Consider the following 24,454-nt stretch of genomic DNA (forward strand, 5'->3'; position numbering starts at 1 on the left):
AAGCCTTAACACTAAAAAACGTGTCTATGAGCTGTCTGGTTTTTAAAGTGTATCAGTAGGGTGCTAACCTGGTTGTAGACCCCCTCTTCCTTTATCCGAGCTTGGGACCGGCAACAATTCTGTCGAACTACTCAATCCAAGCAACAAAACTGCAAGAAGAGATGCGAAACTGCGAAAGAAACCAGGGCAAAAGAAGGAGTCGCCCGATCACAAATTGGTATTGTGCAAAATCCGAATGAAAACACATATATGTGATAACAAAACACGACAATACACCACAAAGATAAAAGTCGAAAGCTTACAGGATGCCTCCACAAGATACCTATTCCAAAAAAGAATAACCGAAAAAGGCAGAAACACATATTTATATCACAGAAAGTGAGTCGAAGGAAGCTGGACAAAAATTAAGTCTCATATCTTAGACTCGGCCAAGGAAGTTCTTGGTGAAAGAAATATAAATAAAAATAAATCGTTCCCAAGGCGAAGAACTCCATGGTTTTGTACAGAAGTGAAGGAAAAATATAAAGAAAAAAAAAGCTTAGAATAGCAAAGAATGGAGGTAAAGGAACTAATAGAACCAAAACACATAGAACAGGATACGTGGATTGACTACCTAAAAAAGCTCTACGCAGAGAAAGAACAAACAACGCTAGAATCGGAAACACCAGAAATTACCACAAATGAAGAACTTAATATAAATGTACAGGAGATCTGGAAAATACTTGAAAACCTGAAGAACAGAAAAGCAGCAAGTAAAGACGGAATACGAAACGAATTACTGAAATATTGTGCCAGTGAAATAAGCCAGGCTACTGAAAACGACAGAGATGAGAGTACTGAGAAGAAAATGTAACGTACAGTGTATAAATAAATGGACACAAAATAGAAAAAAAAAAGAATAAATAAGCAGAATGGAGAAGACATTTTAATGAACATTTTAAAAACTTTTAACATGTGTAAAATTACCATACCATACCATCCAGTACAATACCGATGTTTTACACTTCAAATCAGATGAAACTACAACCCATTTTATTTTTTATTATAATTTAGCTTCCTCTTTACAAGTCTGTACATTTTTAAATGTTATGTATGATCAGCTCTCCTTTATGATGTAGAAGTATCCACTCTTATTCGCTTAGTGGCTTTTGAGATATGATTATATAGACGAAACCTCAAAATACCGTGAACAACTATGCTAGCAAACTTAACAGATAGCATATTTTGTCACATACTACGGGGAAGACGCTATAATATTCCCCAACTGATTAGGATGAAAAAAATCGAAGAACGAATGGGAATTGGTAGAAAGCAAGTCTCTTGGTTAAAAAATCTCAGAGCATGAACCGGATAAAGACAGTAGAACAACTGTTTAGAATGGCTTAAGACTGGGAGGATTGTTCAATGTTAATTGCCAACGTCAAGGGAACTTGATAAGGCATACAAAAAATCACATTTTCAAGATTGACGAATGTTTATTTTCCAAAGTATGCTTGCCATTACTGTAATATTTGGTCTGTTGTTTCTTATGCCCTTTTCGTGGGTATTAATTCTTCTATGCAGATATTGATGTTCCTGACCAATATAGAATGAAATACACAAGAAAAATGAATTTCCTGTAGTCATCTGTATACCATAAACAGATCACCCTTAGTGCATTCTTTTATAATTGAAGCTAACATTAAAAAAGTAGCTATGAAATCAATATATGGTTTTACATGTTTCAAAATTTAAATTCTAATGTGACCCTAGGTCGATGACATTGGATAAAGATTTAATACTTAAAGAGCAACATGTTTCTTTGCTCGACTGGAACACGTGGTTCTTGTTAGTTAAAACGACGTTAAAACGAAAGAGTTGGTCTGTGTCCTTTTAACTGACATGTTGCTCTTTAAGTATTAAATCTTTATCCAATGTCATCGACCTAGGGTCACATTAGAATTTAAATTTTGAAACATGTAAAACCATATATTGATGTCACAGCTACAATTTTAGTGTTAGCTTCAATTACAAAAGAAGGCACTGAGGACGATCTTATCTAGATCGAAAACAGCACGTTTTGCTTCTATATAAATTTTGACGACACTTTTTAAATTAAATGTTTTATACCTACATACAAATGTGAAGTGTTTTTCTTCTATATAAGTTTTTTTTACAAATAAAGGTATTAAAGAAAAAACTAAAGAAAAATATGTCGGAAGAGTAATAGAAAAACTACAACGGCAATGTGGAGGAAACAACATCAGATATGAGACAAAACGTTGAAAGAATCTAATCGTACAGTGAAGAACGTAAAAAAGAAAAAGAAAACGAGAAGAAAGACGATGGATTGCCTCAAAAAAATTGCAGGTCCGGATTTGAAGAATATAGCAATAAAAATAGAAAAACGAAAGATATTAGGAAAGGCTAATTTCCAATATTTGACTGATGAATGAAGCTAATATAGATAGATGCAATACGCAATATAACATATTGCGTACATAGACCTTAGAGAATTTAAAAGAAAATCCGATGAACAATCCACTTACCGATGAAAATTTGAATTCGTTGTTCAAATTTTGAATTTTTTTGAACATGATCCAAAACATTAGGATAAACCAACGGTTCTAAAAAATAGAGACACAAACATTAATACTATTCAAAATATAGTTATCACTTCTCCCGTTAAAAATACTCAAATGAAAAAATCTGAACAAAGTGGCATTGAAAGTGTAAATGTTTCCCAGAGTACTAATTATATCCATACTCAACAATATAAAACTTAAGTTTATGACTTATCATCTTCATCTACATATAAAATTATTAATTTTTGGAAGTGATTACTTCTTATCGCTCAGTATGACGGTGTTCATATATCGCGACGGGTGCAGTAACCTTATACAGTAATATACATATATTAACAGTTATTATAAAAATAAAATGGCATTTAATAAACGCCATTTTATTATTTATAACAACAACGTCTGGATCAATTTGGCTAATTTTCATTTAAAAGTATTTGTACAAAATCCATCGCTCCTACGCCTCACTCCCGGAGTGCCACATCCCGTTTTTTGTTTTTTAATCAATTATAATGTTTTTTTTATTTACAACAAAAAACCGCATCCTCCCGAAAGATATTAGCGACAACGATTACAGTATATTCAAATGCGATTAACAGTACTTACATGAATACATTTTATACAACATATTTATAGAAGGTAGATACCCTATTTTCAAAGGTAACTACAGCATTGGAAAATATGAAGAGAAATAAAGCTGCAGGAGAAGATAATATTACCACAGATATGATATTAGAAGGAGGTAAGGAACTAATTGCAATTGTAACTAAGCTTGTGGACAGTTGTTTACATCAGGGCAAAGTCCCTAAGAGCTGGAACAACTCTAAAGTAATCTTATTACACAAGAAAGGTGATAGTCGAAAATTGGAAAACTACAGACCCATCAGCCTACTGTCACACCTGTTTAAAATACTCACCAAAGTCATAACTACTCGACTAACAAGGAAATTAGACGAATACCAACCATATGAACAGGCAGGTTTTAGAAAAGGCTATTCAACTTCCGATCACCGGTTAAACACAAAAATATTAATAGAAAAATGTAACGAATACAAGTTTCCAGTTTTCCTAGCATTTGTAGACTACGAAAAAGCTTTCGATACCATAGAACACACGGCCGTAATAAACGCAATGCAAAATTGTAGAATAGACAGCAGATATATTAACTTAATAAAAGAAACTATGAACCAAGCTACAGCTACATACTACCTAAATGAAAATGAACACACGAACCCTGTACCATTAAACAGGGGAGTCAAACAGGGAGATACTTTATCGCCCAAACTGTTCACCTTAGTTTTGGAGGACGTTTTTAAAAACCTAAATTGGAAATATAAGGAAATAAACATCAATGGCCGCTACCTCAGTAATCTACGATTTGCAGATGACATAATCCTGATAGCTACTGACCTACAAGAAATGCAAACCATGCTTTTAGAACTACATACCGAATCTTCTAAAATAGGACTGAAAATGAATTTAAACAAACCAAAAGTCATGCACTCCGAAGACACCGTGACAATAATAAACGATAAAGTTATAGAAAAAGTTGAAGAATATATATATACTTAGGACAAAAAATAATACTAAATAGGGAAATTCAAACTGAAGAAATAAAAAGCAGAAGAAAGTTAGCTTGGGCAGCATTCGGTAAACTGAACTATATACTCAGAAATCAACAAATTCAATTACATCTTAGATCTAAAGTTTTTGATGCATGCATTATTCCGATATTAACTTATGCGGCACAAACATGGACAATCACAAAAAAGAATATGAATATACTTAGAGTCACTCAACACGCGATGGAAAGAGCAATGCTAGGTATATCACTTAAGGACAAGAAAACAAACACATGGATAAGACAGAAAACCAAAGTCACCGATGTGGTGCAAAAATCATTAAAGTTGAAATGGGAATACGCTGGACATGTAGCTAGGAGCGATCTAAACAAATGGCACAGATCAATTTTAACCTGGAGACCATACCAACACAAAAGACCCAGAGGCAGACCTCCTATGAGATGGACAGATGATCTGAAAAGGACTGCCGGAAAAATTGGCTACAAGTAGCGTACAATAAAAAACAATGGAAAGGAAGACTTGAAGAGGCTTATGTTCAGACGAAGAAGAAGAAGAAGAAGATACCCTATTAGTTTTCTATAGTCAAAATTATTTCCAAATACCGTTTGCAAGCTATTCGGAATGACATATACACGTTTCACTGGTATATTTAGGACAGTCAATTATGAAATGGTCCATACTATCTACTACATTACAAATTGAACACTTTAGAGCTTTGTTTGAGAATAGGTGTGCGTGTGTATACCTACTATGACTCATCTGAGAACTGTGAGAATTTGTCTGAGAGTCTGAGAATTTTTCCACTCCCGGTTCCACGCACTTAACACTTTATTTTTTAGGGATTAAGGATTTTAAATCATTTGCCACACTACGATATTCGATCTGTGATTCGACGTTACTGATAGCATCGCGAACATTTACATCTGCCAATTCATTGCCTTCGATGCCAGTGTGACAAGGTATCTACAAGAAATTTACTATTCTCAGGTTCTCTTGATCTTCCTCAAGTTCTAATGTTTTCTGTATGGAATGTAGAGAGTTTGCATGGCTTTAATTTCAGTGCTGGTTCACGATAAGGTTCAGCTCTGCTTTAAAGATTGCTGGATTTGTTTGATCCTTAATATTTAAGCTTAATGATACATTTATTTTCGGTTCCCCAGTAGTCCATGGAGGCCAGTTGCCAGAGTTTGCTGGAAAAACTTTTGGAAATTGAACATTTAATTCAGAACAGTACATTCGAATTCTTTTATATTAAGGTTTTGGTGTGTGAGATCTATTATTAAAGTAGTTCATATACTTATCATTGAAATTAATGTTGAAATTAGTGTTAAATACATTCTTCGGTAAAGTAGGGGTGGCTCACCGGCTTCATTCAGTAAGCTTTAGATGGAAGTTGTCTGGAATGCTCCAAGAGCAATTCTAATAGTATTGTTGTTGAGTCTGAGGCATATCCAATTGACTGGTAAACTATTTTAGACCCTATATACTCTCAATAGGGCTGTTCGATCTGATGCCCAATTTCTATTAACCAGTGTTTTCAATCAGTTTAAACTTTTATGATCTTCGTATCTTCTTCTTCAGGTTCCTTCTCCTATCGGAGGTTGGAAATCATCATCGCTATCTTCATTTTATTGGCCGCGCTTCTGAATAATTCTAATGAGCTGCAACCGAACCACTCTCTCAAATTTCTTAGCCAGGATATTTTGCGTCGTCCTGGGTTTCTCGTCCCTTGTATCTTCCCTTGCACAATTAATCTAAATAATACGTACTTCTCGCCCCTCATTATATGACCCAGATATTGAATCTTTCTAATTTTCTCAAAGGAGTTGATTTCAGACTGTTTTATTGTCCACGCTTCCATGCCGTATAGTAAAGTAGAAAAAACGTAACAACGTAGCATTCTTGTGCAGATCTCTAGATTAAGGTTACGGTTGCAAAGTAAGTTCTTCAATTGTATGAACGTGTTTCTTGGCATTTCTATTCTAGATCTGATTTCTTTTGTTTGATCTCCATCTTCGGTTATCCACGTTCCTAAATATTTATATGTTGTTACTCTTTCGATCGTTGTATTATTGATGATCAGGTTATCTACATTTTGTGGTTTTTTTGAGAATATCATTGATTTCGTTTTCTTGAGATTCATTTGCAGTCCGTACCTTTCACATGCATTGTATACATGTTGTATTATGTACTGTAGATCTTCTATGTCACTTGCAAATATGACCGTATCGTCCGCATATCTAATATTATTAATGCTATTTCCGTTGACCAAAATACCTTCCACAATATCCAATAAAGCTTCTTGAAATATCACTTCACTGTATACGTTGAATAAGAGTGGTGAAAGTATGCACCCTTGTCGAACTCCTCTATGTATACTTAGAGGATCCTCGTATACAGTCTATTTACGTAAAATTATTGTTCAGCACAAATTGTTGGGTAATTTTTTAACTTCTCATGTGCAGAAAAAAAAATAAACGTAACACTGAACGACTTTCTTTTGTTATTACATCTGCACGATATCAAGGAATGTTACGAAAAAAGGACCGGTTAAAAGAAGAATAGTAAAAACACAAACAAGAAAAGAAACGCAAAGGAGAATAAAAAGTTACCAAAAATCACTGTAGCAACCAAAATAACTCAAAAAATATCAAATGTTATATTTGTTCGAATGATATTCATTCGAATAAATTAAGATAGGATGCTGTTAAGACTAAACAGCATATATCTAACGATGGTGAGGATGAAGACATGGACGAAATTGTCATTTAATACAAAGAAACACAGAAGCAATTATAAAATTTAATTTTATTAACTGTTTATAGGTACTCCTATAGGTTTTTCTTATAGTTTTAATTTGTTAAATTTTTTAAAATTTCAATTCGATCTGCAGTGAAGGATGTGAATTACAAATTTTAAAAACTGAAATTTTCTGTGAATTTTCTCTGAAAGTGTCCATTTACTGTATGCATTGTATTCAATTTATATTTTTTGTTTTGCTAAATTTGTGCCAGATGGCTGTTACATTATTTTCTCATATCTGGTGTTTTATAAAATCATGTTTAGTTGTATTATATCATTCAAATGTTGAGTAAATTTTTTGCAATTGGAAATTAAGAGATATTTACCCATTTTATCCAGATACAAATATTATGACGGTTTATCTTTTTATTATCTTGTACTTGTACAATTGTTTCTAGAAATATTTATTCGTTTATGATACTTTAAATGTTTTAATATTTTTATATCCGTCATGGGGAACACGGCTTCGTCGTTTTTTAATTTATTTCAATTCGTCAAATACCCACTTTTTAAAATAGAATTTAAAATATTGAACAAACAATGTCCTGTTTATTTTTCGACATCGTGAGAATTTCCGCAGGAATGTTATTTGGTTAACTTTTATAAGGGTATTTATAGCAAATATATTATTGTTGTTGATAGAAAACTGTAGACAGATAAACATTTGTATTTGTATCAATATGTTTGACTAAAGAGGTAGATATACTCGTATATTTATTTTTTATATCTATAGATGACTACAATAGATATATGTATTGAAAACAATAAAAAATGTGCTATAGATATACAGGGTGACAATTCAGACATTTCCCACTGGTCTTTTCATGATGAATAATGAATAATATGAAAAATCAGAAAGATAGGTTAATTTTATTTTGAAAGGAAAGACTTTCAGTGAATATTTTTAGATCTCAAAGTGAACCACCGAGAGGGGCTAAATTTTTTATCTTACAATTTTAAATAGGAAAAGGAGTCGAGTGGCACATCACTTAAAAAGACGTTTAATTTTCTCTTCAATAGTCTAATTTACTATTTATTGTTCAGCAATTGTCAAAATATCACGTTCAAATGTAAGATAATAAGTAATAAGACCTTGCCTAAGGTGAGGTTAATAATTCTCTATTTTGAAATTTTCCCTTTTTTGCTACTCCTTCAAAAAATTGTAAAATACAGTTTTTAATAATAAAAAAAGAACCTTTAACAAACTTTAACGATTACTGTATTCTTAACTCGGTTTTACTTGTTAATTGTTTTTAACTAAAGGCATCCAAATAGTGACTCTAGCCACAGGTGAGTTATTGATACTTTAGTACTTGTCATACATACGATGATTTTGATAGAAGAATACAGTGTTGTCAAATCTGCTTTGCCAAATCAACGCGAATATTAGTATATTTTACCGAATATTTGTTTAAGCGCAAATGATTTTTTTAATGAAGATAACTTTCACTATTGTAGTGAGAAAAACCTGCATCTTTTTCAAGAAAAGTATACAGAAACAACGTCCACAAAAAGTTAATGAGTGGGCTACTATTCTAGGAAAGGCGATTGTTGTGATTGTATTTATTGAAGAAAACTTGACAAACGACCTGTATTTTACGTTGAAGAGACTCTTAAACATCTTATAACTGTCGAACTCAAATCGGTGCAGATGGTAACTTAATCTTATATGACGTCCAAAAAATACTTCACGCCAACCTCCACCCCAGCCACGTCTCCATCGACGGTATAAATGACCCGTCCTCTATTCCCAGCACCAGTAATGATTTGATTAGTGATCAGTTTAGTAGTGTCTAGGGCTCGAAAGACTGAGACCTCGGAAGCCCTGAAGAAGACATCGAAGAGGATGTCGAAAGCTCGGCGCATTGATAATCGACGCGGTTCAACCGGAAGACTGGTGAGTTTGTTATTAATTCCTGTAATAGTATTAATCTTTGCTCTAGGTTTATATATATATATATATATATATATATTTGCTCTATATATATATATATATATATATATATATATATATATATATATATATATATTAAACAACTTGGAGCTAGTATGCAAGACTAATTAACACGAAACTTCATTTATACGTTCATGAGTTTGGATATAGTTGTACAAATTCTTAATCAACTTTCAAATGATTTACAATGTATAATAAAGAATAACACTTATTTGGCAACAACAATATTTAAACATTAATTATGAAAACACCATCGAAACTACAGTACTGTTTCAGAAAATTGACAAATCAATAAAATAAAAATTTGCATTCTAGAATACGTTTAATTTTTCTCTACGAAATACAAGCAGCAAAATTAAGCTTTTAGAGAATTACAGATTTGGAGGCGACAGATATTACTGCACAGAGGAGTCTTAAAGCGGGTCCAGAAGAGTGTAACGTGTAATGTAAGATTACGTGTAATTTATCATCAGTGTGGACGTCACATGAACGTCTACATGAATCTTGGTTTCTAATATTCTAATTAGTTGCAACGAACATGCCGAATAGGGAGGTCGTGACAGTAGGTGCTGCTTTTATTTGTATGTTTTATTAACTGAAGACCGGAAGAAACGTTCGGTGCGTCGATGGTGGAAAACTGAGTTGTATCAGAAAAGATCTACTTTATTTGTGGAACTAAAATCTCAGCAACTAAGTGGCCAACATAAAAACTTTACTTAGATGTCGCCTACTGATTTTGAATATTTATGAACAAAGATTGCATCTAAAATATCAAGACAAGATACTGTCACGAGCATCTAAAATATCTTGCGGCAATTTCACCGCAAGAGAGACTGGCACTAATATTAAGATTTTTGCCAACAGGAGATTCATATAATAGCCTTTAATACACTTTGATTTGATTCTTTTTTACTTTTCCTTTTTCCCTTCGATGTGCGGTAAGCAAACTAATTATTTTGTTCTTGCATTCTTTCTACATCTCTTCCCAAATCCGTTCAAAATGCTTTACTTTTTAATTGCAAAATGCATTTTTGGTTTTAAATTGTTAATATTTTAAAAGACTAAAAGAAGTCCACTGCACACCTACTGCAGGAAACATAGAGGTTTTATTTATTGAGTTCCATACAACTCAAAAGCTTGTCAAATATTTGGCCGAGTCAAAGTTCCCAACAGGGTACTTTTTACTTTTTTCTCTGGACTAATAGTACGGAAAAAGACAAAAAACCTCCGTAATTTAAAAGATATATTCCACTGTGCGTTCAGTCAATTGTTTAGACCAGTAGAATACAAACTGAAAATTATTCTTACTGCGTCCATTGGTAACAGACTCAGGATAAAACAAGGCGAGATAAATGAGATCATGAGACATTTTAATTCAAAAAGAATCTATTAAATCTGCTACATCAAATGTTTTGCTTTTTATCTAGTAGAAAAACAAACCTAAAATAAATATATGAATATGTAATGTGATTTTTTTAGATAAGAAATATTATATAGAAACATGTGGCAACTTAATTTGTGGAAAAAATATGATAAAAGCTGAAAAGTCTATATGAAATGCAAATTAATGAAGTATTATTAGAACATTTACATTGAATGTGACCTACATAAACCACTACATATTCCATTTAAACAAATAATATTTGAGAGTTTTATAATTTTATAATTTTCTGGCGACAAAAATACACAAGTAAAGTTTTTATATATAATGAAGTGGTTTGTTTGTGTCTATTACTATCCCACCAGTAGTAGGTATACATTAAATAATTCAATTAAATAATAAATAAAGTTTCTCATTACATATGTTCTGTTATCGCCGAGAATGTGTACTGGGACGTTCTAAATATATATCAAAGAATATAGATGCACATGAATTATGAAGGAGATAGTTCTCAGATCAGCATATCTCGCATATGATGATCCCGAACAACCATCAAGGTAGTTGGAACAGTTAGTGAGAGATTGCATGAAAAATGAACTGTAATTAATCATTGGCTATGACATGAATGCCTACCATCTGACCTGGGGCAGTACAAACACCAAATTGTTAAAAAATGGCATGCCTTAGATGAGGTGTGTTCAGATCATCGAGACAGGCAATGAGTATATCAAGGAAACTTATCGTAATCCTCGTAAAACAAATTGGGAAGCATATCAAACAGACCTGGAATATTGTTTAGGTAAGATTAAAGGGACGATAAGGCATATTGAACGCAGACATGGCCGCCGTACAATTTCATTGTCATGTCAGCGCTTAAAGATAACTGTCCGGAAATAGTGAGGAATTTCAACGGGAAAGTACCCTGGTGGAATGACAATCTTGAAAATTAAAAGACAGAAGTCAGACGAAAATTTAATTGCTCCAAAAGATTTGGTAAGTGGGGCGATTATTGCAAAGCATGGACTGAATATAGAACAACTTAGAAGGGCAAAAAGAGAATCATGGAGGGCATTGCTATATAGGACATAGAACAGACTGCAGAAATGTCAAGGTTCCATAAAGTTCTGTCAAAAGAACCTTACAGAAGTATTCCCTCGCTCCAAAATAAGTCTGGTGAATACACTCATGGTGCACTTTCGTGAGTCTCAAACAAAACTGATACCACTAGACACGTGACAGCAACTGTAATGGATATCATAGCTTATGGTTCTAGGGAAAACTGGCGTGATGCGAAACAAGTGGTGAACTAAGACAAAATCAAATGGGCAATAAACTAGTTTGCACCATATAAATTACCAGGTCCAGAGGGGATTTAAACATTCAAGTTTATTTTCAATTAAGTATAAATCAATTTATGACTATATTATAATAATTTCACCATTATTCATTGCGAAAATCATGTTTTACTAGTAGTTGTTATTTTAAAACAAGATTAAGTAGTACCCATACAGCGTAAAAACTTTCAGATAGAAAATAATATTCATTACAAGTTACTGTTAAATATTTCAAAAATAATTCAGGAATGCTGTTTGTTGTTATTAAAAGATTATGGGTGAAATGGAAGTTTCGGCGAAATGGAAAATTTCAAAATGTAGTAAAAAGTTTCATTGAATACTTTTTTGAATAGGACAATTGTTCAATGAAATAATTTGAAAAATTGTCTAAAAAGTTTGATGAAAAGTCCTGAGAAAATTAAATTTTGGGTTGAAAAATTTTTTTTGACTTTTTTTTTTAAAATGTTTCGTAAATTTTTGGGCAGAAGAACAGTATAATAAAAAGTTATGTGACGGTTTTTCGCAGTGTTGGAACAAACCTATTTTTAATTCAAAGTTATAAAATTTTATTTACATGTAATAAAAAAATAAGTACTTTGAATATTGTAAATATCATACCTTTTTAAGTTTTAAAGTTAAAAATTTAACAACTAAATATATTAAAAATAAAGATTTTATTGTGAAAAAAACAAAAAAAAAGTTTGCAAATCGACAGCATCCACATTTGATTAGGCGTGGATGCATAAGTTAAATAAATAGCTCCGTTCGTACTCATTTCCCACTTCCCCCTAACTACATCTTTCATGAGTTTATGCAGTCCCTCTTAAGGATTGTTTTATAACCGTAACCAAATCACCCATTTGAACTGTCCTTCTATATGCGTCTATATTTTTTGAATATAGTTTATATTTCAACTCAAATTTCTTTACTGCGCATGATCAATACATAGTAGACTATCTTAGAATGCTAGTACACAATACTCTGCAATAAACGAACATTCCTATTGTTTTTCTTTCTTCATTCCTTATTATTATTTTTAAAGTGACAGCGAACTTATGCCTTTGACAATATGACGCTATCCAAATTATAGTAAAAAAATATATTATTTTTCTCAGTATATCAAATCTTTTGCTGTTTGCAGTGTATCTTGTAAGATTCATTCTAATCGATCTTGCTTCCTTCTGATGTTTAAGGTTTGTCTCCTATTTATTCATACCAATAAAAACACACCGATTCTTACGTTTTCCGTACTCTCCGTGTCCTTTATACACTTTTGATATTTTTCGCTTGATTCTCAACCCAATACTTTTCAATATTCGTGTACCTACATATCTAAGGATTTTACTTTATTTTGTGATAGCTGGAAGCTATAAAAAATCATAATCGCCTGAAGAATTGTCTTAGGCGTAACATAATTCTAAATGTAAATAATAAGTAGTATATATCAGTGCCTTTATAACAGAATATGGGACTCAAACTTCCAACAAATGATCCTCAACAATTAAATACTAATTTTACTTTTCTGTTTCATTTTATTGCAATATATTTTTTATTCATGTTATTAACAAACTTCAAAAATAAAAGCATAATAATGGCGACGAAACTACTTTCTTGTGGTATATCTAATTTAAATATTATGTTTATATGGGATTAAGCCACAATTGGTGATAATGAATAATCACATTTTTAATTAACAAATGTTTGACGTTTCGATTTCCACTTCGGAAATCGTTGTCAAACAAAAATTATTATACAAATTCTGAACAATATATATCTAACCAAAGTTTTTTTTATTGGGATCACAATTTAAAACGTGATTTTCATTACAACCAATAATAATTGTGTCTTAATCCCATATAAACCTAATATTTAAATTCTTTTTTTATAATATGAATAAATTTAATGTTGAAAGTCACATTAGAAATCGTAAATCAGTACTATGAAGAAATAGGTTTATCAATTTCTGACACAAAAACTGAGGTGTGTTACTTTTCACAAAAACATAGAGTTCCACAAGGCAATCTTAATGTGGGAAAGTTTAATTTCCCTATAAAAAACTGTATTAAGTATCTTGGTACCTATCTAGACAGGAAATTGTTATGGAAAGATCACATTCATCAAATTGTCAAAAAATCAGAAAACTCAATAAACATTTTAAGAGCTTTCTGTAAAACAAATTGGGGAGCAGACCCAAATATTGCTTTGATGTTTTACCGTAACATGATCAGGCCGATTTTCGATTATAACTGTCATTTATTTGGATCAGCGTCCAATACACATCTAAACAAACTTGAAATTCAAAAAAATAAATGCCTGAGATTATGCCTAGGTTATTTAAAATCCACTCCAGTCCAAATAATGGAAAATGAAGCGGTGGAACCTCCATTGAACAAAACAAATAGAACAAAAAACAAAAAAATAAATCCAAAAAAAAAAAGCAAAAAACAAAAAAAAAATCAAAACAGCAGCAAAATAAAACAAAAAAAAACAAGAAAATAATAAAAAAATAAAAAAAAAACAAAATAAAAATATATCAAAACAAAATGTATGTACCTATCCATAAAAATATTAGCTATATGTAGTACTAACATTTGACTATGAATCTGCAATCAATAATAATTGAAATTCAGTCGATTTTAACAATAAACACAAACAAGTCTGGCTAATTGGCTCTGCCAAAGCCATTTTTCAGAAAAAAAAAAAAAGAAAAAAAAAAAAAAAAAAAAGAAAAAAAAAAAAAAAAAAAATGTTCTGTAATTACTCAGCATAGTGTTGATATCCCTACAATAAGTTTAAATTTTATTAAACGCAACCCTATTTATTGTTTACTATAAAAATATTTATTATAAGATATAAATCCTAAAAATAGAACAAGGTTTCTAAAAACCTCAAGATACATTCTTGTCTAGTTTATTTTATACACCATCGTGAATTAAATAAAACGCTATTTTGTTCTATTTTTAAGAGATACATAAATTGACAAATATAACATCGAGATGATATGCCACTTATGTTTTAAAAACATTTTATAACCCAAATATTAAAATGTTACAAAAAGTTATTACGTTAATAGACTCTAAAAAGAAGTATAGAAATAATTTTAAATGTATAAATATTGTGTAAGTTTAACCCATTTTTGTATTTTATTTTTTAATTGGCGCATGGTTTACCTTACAAAAGATATGCAGTAATAATACGATAAAAGTGAAGAAAATAGCTTAATTTATGAACCATATAGATTAAAAAGTTCCAAATGTTTAGTTTGTACTTTACTACTAATAATGTTCATCATCATCATCCAGCCTTCATTTATCACGTCCACTGCTGGACATAGGCCTCCCTTAAACTCCTCCATTCTTTGCGATTTTGTGCTCTTTGTTAGGTACTAATAATGTTACCTAAAGTTAAATAATTAAATAATTTTGAATGTGAATATAATTAATAATTTAGATAAAGAAAATTCAAAATAACAATAGTTCAAATATTTTATTAAAAACATTTCTGTAAAAATCCTAAAGAAACTTTTTGATAAAGTAAAAAAAAAGTTATTACTCTTTAAAGGGTCACATTATCTAACCCCATTATCTAATTATATTTGTGAAGCAATAAATAAATATATAATATAAAAATAAATAATAATTATTATATTTCATCCCGGAAAATATAAAAATAATTTAAAAAAATGCTACAATAGGTTCAGAACCAAAACTATTGGCCTATATTATCATACAAATGTAAATAATCTTTGCGGTTATTGTCAATTATAATGTTTATTAAGTTTGTTAATTGCGACTTATGACCTTTAAAATACAACATTTTCTCAAACTTCTGATAATTTTATATAAATATTTGTTGTTAAATCATAGCTCTTTATAACTGAAACGTCAATTTTAGCCAATCAAATTGTATTAGTTTTAATACTATCCTGTAGGTCTTTTTTGTTGCAAGCGAGTTTTGTGTTTAACATTGCTATACTCCATTCCACGAATATACGACTGTTTTAAATTCGGTTTAAGGTATCGATTTAACTGGTCCAATGTGCTGAATTGTACAATAGTAAATTCTCCCCATTTTTAAAATACTGTTATGACATATTATATAAACCTTAGATTTATTTAAATATGAAGTTATGATATAAATATGGAGTTGATAGTTTATAGAACAGTAGTTGTAATTCAGATTCTGAAGTATATAATTACTATCATTGAGTTTAGTATTGTATACAAGTTGGTTTTTAAATTAAGTGATTTAAACGAAGTGTAACAATACTTAAGTGATTAAATAGTGTAATTTATTTAGTTGAATATTCAATTAGTATTAAAAACACCAAAAAACTTACTTATTCTCTAATTTTGTTTCTTTTCGCGCATTTTATATATTGTCTCACGGATTTCAAATTTGCAACATTCGGGAAGATCTATAGTCTTTGGGGCGAGTTTTATATTGTGCGACACTTGTTCACTTTGTCCACTTTTTTTTACCGACTTTAGTTTTGTTTTACTAATACAGAGTGCATCACACACACGTTTATGTACGGACTGAACTGGTCGCAAAGGGCTCCCGTTGGTTTTCTCAGCAGTTAAATAAGAAAGTACATTAAATATAAAGTTGTCTACATCTAAAACACGTCTCGGTATTTTTGGCTTCAATAAACAAATACGCTACACTAAACTCTTTCTTATCGGTCACCTCTCTTCACCGGACACCTCTATACGGACGGTGTTAAAAATTAAAATCAGTCGGCGATATATGAAACTGTATGTAAATTTTCGTTACTTTTTAATAACTGTAAATACTCGCTACTTTAACTATTAATAGCCGGTATGTTATACCCGTTACTTTTGGTACTTTTAAGAGTACATCCACTCAAAGCAAACAAATATTTAAAACTAACAAAGTGAAATATTAGATTCTTTTTCTGGTTTCTGAACCATCGTTATGCCAATTTCTTTTCATTTATATTAAAAATAGTATATTTCTTTTTATTAGAGTTGTAGTACCGAATAAAGTAATAAACTAATAAAATAGTGTAATATCAAAGAAACCCGACACGCCTCTTTGGTGTTTACATTTCACCGCAAACCAACCCAAATGTCTGATAAACACATTTGGCTTCATAGACGTCATTGTATTTATTTGTTGGAGCGTTTGCTTAAAAATTTTTGTTATTTTCGGATTAAATTTCACAATAAATTTAGTCACTATCTGAAAATCTATTAACTGAAATAATTTTAGTATATATATCATACTAACAGTAGATCCTTTTTATTGGAATAATAATTAGACCAATTTACTTTCATACTTCTACTTGCACAGTAAAATATTCGTTGTCGCAATAATCCAAAACAGTCGTAGGTATATTCGTGGAATAACCTATAGTTACAAGTTATCATACATGTGTGGCCTCGGACGAGTTCAGAGGTACTTGCATTATTTGTAAGATGTTTCCATCAGGGCATAAACATCTACGTGATACATAAAAACTAGTTCTTTTATCATTAACAACGGACGTAGGAACTTTTCCAATATAGTTGTTAATTGTACATAATCTAAAGAGTCAATCATATAAAACATTGGACAAATTTCAGAGATCTAACGATACTTTAGTAAGTAAAGGTAAAAAATTCTGGATTAAAAAAGACTCCATAAACCTGCAATCAAATCGCTAGTTGGTTGAAGGAAAAAAGATAAAAATCAATGCCTATAAAAATCGAGATTTGAAGAATGCATTATACAAAAAACTAATTAAAAAACTGAAATAGGAACCTTATATCCACAGAGGCATGGAAAAAGTTATATTACGCGTTATTGCAGAGTAAAAAAGTAATTCGTAAGGTGTAAATCTGGTTTCGAAGTTTCCTCCAGAAACTGAAGTTGATATCAAAGCATCTCTGCTGGTCCAAAACACAAGTGTCCAAATATTCTCTGCCGTCTTTATTCATCCGAAGATTTTTCTGAGCACCTTTCTTTCCCAGATCTCTACTTTCTTTTCTTCCTGCTGGTTCATTGGCATACATCACTGTGGGTCTGATTACTGTCTCGTAGACTCTCAGTTTAGCTATTCTTGACACATTTTTTGCTTTCAGTAGTGAATTTAAATCTTTCAACCTCTTCGAAACTGTGTGCATCTATTGTCAGTTCTCTCATTTGTGTCTTCTTTTTCTTGCTTACGTTCATGTATTTTGTTTTATTTTCATTCATTTCCAGTCCGTAAATAGGTACGTATTTCTGACTATTTTGTCTTTATCAGTAAGGTACAGTTAAGTTAGAATGGGAAACAATTAACTTAAGAAATGATCACTACCGTGCAATGCAATCATTTAATGGCAATAATGTCGGGAGACCCCGATTTTCAGAGCAACAACTAACACATCCACATAAGAAGTAACAACTACCTGAGCCAAGGAACACTAAAAATTGTATACATAAAAAAAGGAAATTAATGTGACGAGATCTCATAATAAATCATAAGGAAAAGACCTCATGATGCTATTTCGATACGGTAAGAATTTGGTTTTAAATTTCGTTGACTCTTAATATTAACATCGAACTCTAATTTTATATGTATGTTATTCACATAAAATTAGAGTAAGACCAAATACTTAACATGTCGGGGTAGTATCATGAGGTTTTGCTTGTAATTTATATTTAAGATAACTAAGGAAAAAGATATTAACGGTTCAATCAGTAAATTGGAAATAAAGAAATCCAATAAAAACGATCATTATTTTAACCCGTTTCTACACCTTTATACTTGTATATCATCATGTGTTTACAGCTGATATTATGGAAATATTAGCAACTTCTATTATTTATTTTTCTTGACCTTGTACATTCTACATTCTATTGAATTAACAAGGTACATATAGTTTTAAATTACTTGAATAAAAACTGATAAAGCGTCTTTAATGGTATTTATTTTGTTAAATACTTGGACTTATGTATACTTAATGCAATTAACAACATTTTACATTATTAAAGCAACTACACAGTCAATGGACTATGCTTGGAACTATTTTTAAATCGTCTAAAGGCTATTATATGGTAAGTTATACACATAAGTTAATTGAAAGTTAAACGACGACCTGGTTTATTTGCCAATATCATTAATAAACTATATAAAGAACAAATTCCGTCACACGTATTGGTCAGCTGAGTGTCAGCAAAGTTCAGTTAAGTACCTTCAGTCTCAATGAGGTCTGTACTTGAGTGTGAGAATCAAACTTTAACAACTTACTATGCCCGCCAAATAAATTAATAGAAATGAAAGTGTATGAGCTCGTTTGCCTGTTATAACTACCAAAGAAATTGATCATCAAAAACATGTCGGTAAAGTTAGCATATCCATTTTATAACGGCGAATTCAGACCAACACTAATAATTTATTACTAATTTATTACGAAAAGAAAAAATTTATTGATGTAGCTGTGTCCGAAAAACAATGGGTATGCTACTACTTTACGGTAAAGCTAGCATAGCCATAGCTATATTTCGGCAAAGAAAAGGGCTACAGTATCCTTCTTAGCGGTATATTTTATTGTTAATTAATTGCTGTTAATTGGTATATTGACCAATCCCCAAAAACTAATTAAAAGAACTTTAAGAAACAATTTATTGCTGCAACCATTTCCAAGAAATAATAGTTATGCTAACTTTACGGTAAAGTTAGCATAGCTATCTCGGCAATGAAAAAGGCTACAGGGCCTATCTTGGCTGCATATTTTGTTGCTAATTAATTGTTGTTGATTAGTATATTGTCCAAACCTCAAAAAACTACCCCATTATCCCCTCGCGCAAAACGCACTCCGAAATAATCGATATATCGTATCAAAAAGGTTAAAACCAGAAAAGTCAACCGCTAGGAATTAATTGCTAATTTACTGGTAATACATTGTGAATAATTATTTGAGAACCCCACGCAAAATCATATATTGGTTCTAAATGATTGCTTTCAAGATGAGGTTATTATTAGCTAATAGCATTGTTCTGTTTGGAAAACCACCAGACATAGAAATTTGGTAAAAGCCATCATGTAATTGCCATAAAAATTTCAAAATAAAAGCATGCAATAAATATTCTATAGTTATAGGTGAAGATGATTGATTAATGATTTTTTTTTATCAATACCTATATATATATATATATATATATATATATATATATATATATATATATATATATATATATATATATATATATATATGGGGTGTTTTTTAGAGGTATAGAAATATAAATTGGTAACACTTTTTTAACGGTCGGACATTTTGACAGCTGTCAAGTGATTTATGTTAAGTTTGGTTTGGCATTTCAGCATGAATAGACTTGACGCCTGAACAACGCTTCCAAATTGTACAAATTTATTTTGAAAATTGTGGTTTTGTTCGAAATACGTATCGCGCACTACGTCCATTTTATAGTCAACATAATAGTCTATCAGAGCAAGAAATTCGATTAACCATGGAACGTTTTTGCACCAAGTTTACTCTAAATGATAATATGCGTCCACAGACACGTCGTACAGTGCGTACAGAAGAATTTGTTGCTGCTGTAGAGCGTAGCATACAGGAAGACCCGAATCGGTCTATCTGTCATCGTAGTTGGATCCATCCACTTTGATTTTGCGTAAAGATCTTGCTTTGCGTGCTTACAAAATCCAACTTATGCAAGAATTGGAGGTATATCATCACCTAGCACGGCGTAGATCCGGCGAGTGAGTCCAAAACAAGATTGTCGTTGATTCCGATTTTCATAAGCGAATTTTGTATAGCGAGGATGAATGGCTACGACAAAAAACAAAATTGTCCTATTTGGAGCTAAGATAATCCTCAAATGTATGTTGAGAAACCATTACATCCAGAAAAACTGACTGTTTGGTGTGCTTCATGTTCTGGTGGAAACATTGGACCGTACATCTTCAAAAACGATGCTTGTAACTCAGTTAGCTTTTAGGCTATGACGTACTTAAAAACCCATTTTGTAGGTTTCTTTAAAGCCAATATGATCATTTAAATTATTTTTTTTAAACCCTTATTTTTAAAAGCGTTGTTACTTACTTTGAACAGAAATATCTTAACCAAAAAAACCAAAATGTTCAGAAAAGCAAAACCTATATTTTTTACTTTTCAAGATTTTTCGTATCGCTACTTAATACTTTTTAAGTTATTTTGAAAAAAAGGCATTTTTTTCAAAATTTCAAAAATATTTCTTTTACTTTAAAACCAAACTTTTTTGAAAATAAACACTTTTACCTGGCCAAACTTACAGATCATATAAACAATACATAAATAAAGTAAATTATAACGCAGGAACGATTAATTTTTTTTTTGAGGTTCTGATTAGTGGGTGATTTTTACGATGTTTGTACCAAAAAAATGTGACCAAATTTATTTTGAGCGTAACACGCTTAGTTTTGATGCTAGAAACTTTTTAAAAAAAACACAAATAAAGTTTTTTTTAAACATTTTTAAGAAGTTTTAATGAGTTTTCCCCGAAAAGTGTTTTTTGGGTATTTCACGTTGAAATATTCAATTTGGAATTTGACAAATAAGAACCGACTTTTCATAAGCTACAACTCTGCTTCTACTGGGTCTACAGGCTTCATACGTACACCATTTGTTTATAAGCTACATTTTTGCTAAGAATATTTTTTCGGGAAATACTTACTTATTGAGTTATTTCGTCTGAAAAAGTGGTTTTTATTTTGAAAAATGAACATTTTCACTAGCAAATAACTCAAAAATTGACTTAGCAAAAAAACTCCATAAAATAAAAGTTGCTTAGAATTAGTCAATTTATTCATTTCAGGATTTACTTTGAACGTATGTTTTTTCACCCCCGAGAAGGGGTGGCTTTCACCCCCCAAATAAAAGCAACCCTGGGCTCAAGTCCAAAAGTGAAGTAGAGGGTTAGAGGAACCTGAATCCAAATTTTCAAGCAAATCCGTGGTGACGAGGAAAATTACACTCCAAAACGTTCATTTATTGAAGTATGTAATCCTTATTCTATACTGATGAAACAATCTGTATTTATAATTTTAAAATACTAGTTAGTAACAATAGAATAATGATTGTAGACGCGTGACTAAAGCGGCTACTTTAATTATGCGAATGGGGTAAATCCTCGTACTTATCAATATTTTATACGGAAGGCGTAAAGGTATTCTCAAGTTACAATTAATTTCGTGCAATCAAATGAACTATCTTCCAATAAAGTCGTCCTAGGAAGACACCTCAAAAATATAGACAATATCATTATGTGTCATCTACTTATTTATATCTGAATTGTCAATATGAAGGAGGAAAAAAAATTTAAAATTATTTGTAGAATTTTTTGTATTATCAAGTAACAAAATAATTTGTTTAATTTGTATTTTGAGAACGATTTCCGAAGTGGAAATCGAAACGTCAAAATAAATGTATTTTAAACTGAAATTTTGGATAACTTCTAATAAAAATAGTACATAATATTATTAAAATGCACCAGAAAATAGCTTCATAACAATACTGAAAAAGAAACAAATTAATTTTAATTAAAATCAGTTGATACTCATTTAGAAGTTGGTAATCTCCAATCATTTATAGAATTCGGAAAACGGAAGGCACGCCAATGAAAAAAGTGTTTTAGTTAAAATCGACTATTAGATCTGTACCTACTGGTCAAATTGTTTAAAACTTAAAATGATTGGAGATAAAATCTCGTAAATACTAGGGCCCTTATATATGGCCATAGTAGTATAATATATGTCTATGAGGAACAACTAACTACCTACTTAGTATAGAAGAAGAATTCCTCGCCTGATTTTTACACAAATCAAAATTTTTAATGCAACTCTTATACCCCATGCAATTAAAAAACTTAATTACTCTTGTTTAATTGCTCTCGAGTAGATTCCTCGAGCAACAAACTCCGATTAAATGTGACATTTTAGTCTCTTTTTGTGTATAACAAACATAATTAATTAGTGAATACAGGTGTCTTCGTTAGTATGGAATCGGATTACACCTGGAAAGAATTTAAACCAAAGTAAGTACCTATACTAATTATTGTCGTAAAAGCTGTTAAAAAAGAGTTGTTTCGGTACTAATTAACGTGTATAAACGAAAACTACCCACTGCATTAAGCTCTTTTTAATATTTCCACCACGATGTAAGTAATGTGGAATGTTTAAATTCAGCTTTATAAAATAATGCAATTTACCAATTTTCATGTTTAGTTTATGTTTTAGAAAACTACCAAGCTTTAGCAAAAAAATATTTCTTTTTATGGCATTAAACGGCTCTCATTACAATTAATTGTGGTTTAATCCACAAAAAATTAATATTTAATATAAACATGCCACAAGAAAAGAGTTTCAGAAATGTAATAACTATACCCAATCCCAACCGTTTGTGATTTCCAATTTCTATTTAATAATAGAGTACCTATATCTATAAGATATTGTACATTTAGAGATATTTGACAACGTAGTAATCAATTGCATCATTGCATCTCTATTGCAAGAAAAGTAGGAAAACCTAAACATAACCTTCATTTGATTAACACCGTATAAAATGAAATTCTTCTACATAACTTAAAGGCATTATGATAAGTAGGCATCACATACATATGATATAGTTTAGATAGACTTTTATTTTCTATATATTTAAAGTACATACTTACCAAATCTAAATTTTTCTTGGTTTCTAACTATAGAAACAGAATTCCCCGCCTGATCTTTATTTAAGAGATCCTCTTGTTCAAATTGCTCCATCGGTGCTGCAGCTGCAGAACTCATTTTTCAAATTTTTTGCTTTTCCTATGCAATATAACCACTGTCACAATTTACACACTGGGTTAACAATATAAACTATATATTTTAGACACTCTTAAAATTTGTACTTTCAATGAAAAGCTGTCCGCAACATCTGCTTATTTAGGAAATTTTATACAAAAATACTTGCATTCATCATTTATATTAATTTAAGTCAGAAATGTATATTTATTTCTGAACTACACGCCTTTTCATTTTAACGCCACCGCAAGGAAGTTGAATGAATATTATCGGAGTCGGAATCGGAGGTCCAAACATTTCAGTTTAACGGGTAGTGTAAATTATATTATAGAAGTGCGTACGCATCTTTACGGAAAGAGATATGTTAGTACGGGTGCTCACCGGTTTTTCATCAGAAGTAGTCGACCCTATTTAAATTCAGCTTTTATGATTAACCCAATAGTCGGGGAAATCGCACTAATGTAACTTTGAATCGAACGCTTTGAATTGCACTAGACGAAAAGCTAGAAATTGAAGATGTACTTTTATATAAATTTGTAGAAAACTATCAAAAAAGTTTCATAAAAGGCAAAAGATCTTTTAATATCGCGCCCAAGTATAATTTAAATCAATGTTTTATGCATTTTTTTAAATGATGTTCTTAATTGCATTTATATATTGCGCGTTATTCATAAATTACATGAAAGAATAATAGTATAATTTTATACTTAAGAATAACACTTTTGTTAGGACTCATTTAGGACAATGGAGTTTGTTACCAGCAAGTTACAACCAATGTGGCACACCTGCTTAAAATGGGCCCATATAGGGCAGGGAAATAATCAAAAAAAGTACCCTGTTTGTGACACTGAACCGGCCAGGCAAACGACAGTTGTTTTAAGTAGTTTGCAGTTTTTTCATCCATTTTTCATTTCCTGTAGTTGAGTTTTTGGACTTTATTAGTTATTAACAAATTAAGGTCACAAAAACCGTAAATTTTCACTTTTTTCATTTATCAGCACAAAGTGAAGCATTTGAAACACATTTAAGATTAATAAACTTATGTCATATAAAAACCTTCAAAATGGCC

General features: G+C 31.0%; 1 protein-coding gene across 1 annotated transcript in view; it reads right to left on the reverse strand.

Moving 5' to 3' along the window:
* LOC140446097 (vesicular glutamate transporter 2.1-like) overlaps nt 1-23,688 on the reverse strand; it is an 83,077-nt gene extending 59,389 nt beyond the window's left edge. The window contains exon 1 of the mRNA XM_072538629.1: nt 23,274-23,688. Within this exon, the coding sequence (XP_072394730.1) occupies nt 23,274-23,388 (115 nt within the window). The 5' untranslated portion in view covers nt 23,389-23,688. The remainder of the gene's footprint in view (nt 1-23,273) is intronic.
* Between the last annotated feature and the right edge of the window lie 766 nt (nt 23,689-24,454).

Source organism: Diabrotica undecimpunctata, chromosome 7 (genome assembly GCF_040954645.1).
Source record: "Diabrotica undecimpunctata isolate CICGRU chromosome 7, icDiaUnde3, whole genome shotgun sequence".
Classification (NCBI taxonomy): domain Eukaryota; kingdom Metazoa; phylum Arthropoda; class Insecta; order Coleoptera; family Chrysomelidae; genus Diabrotica; species Diabrotica undecimpunctata.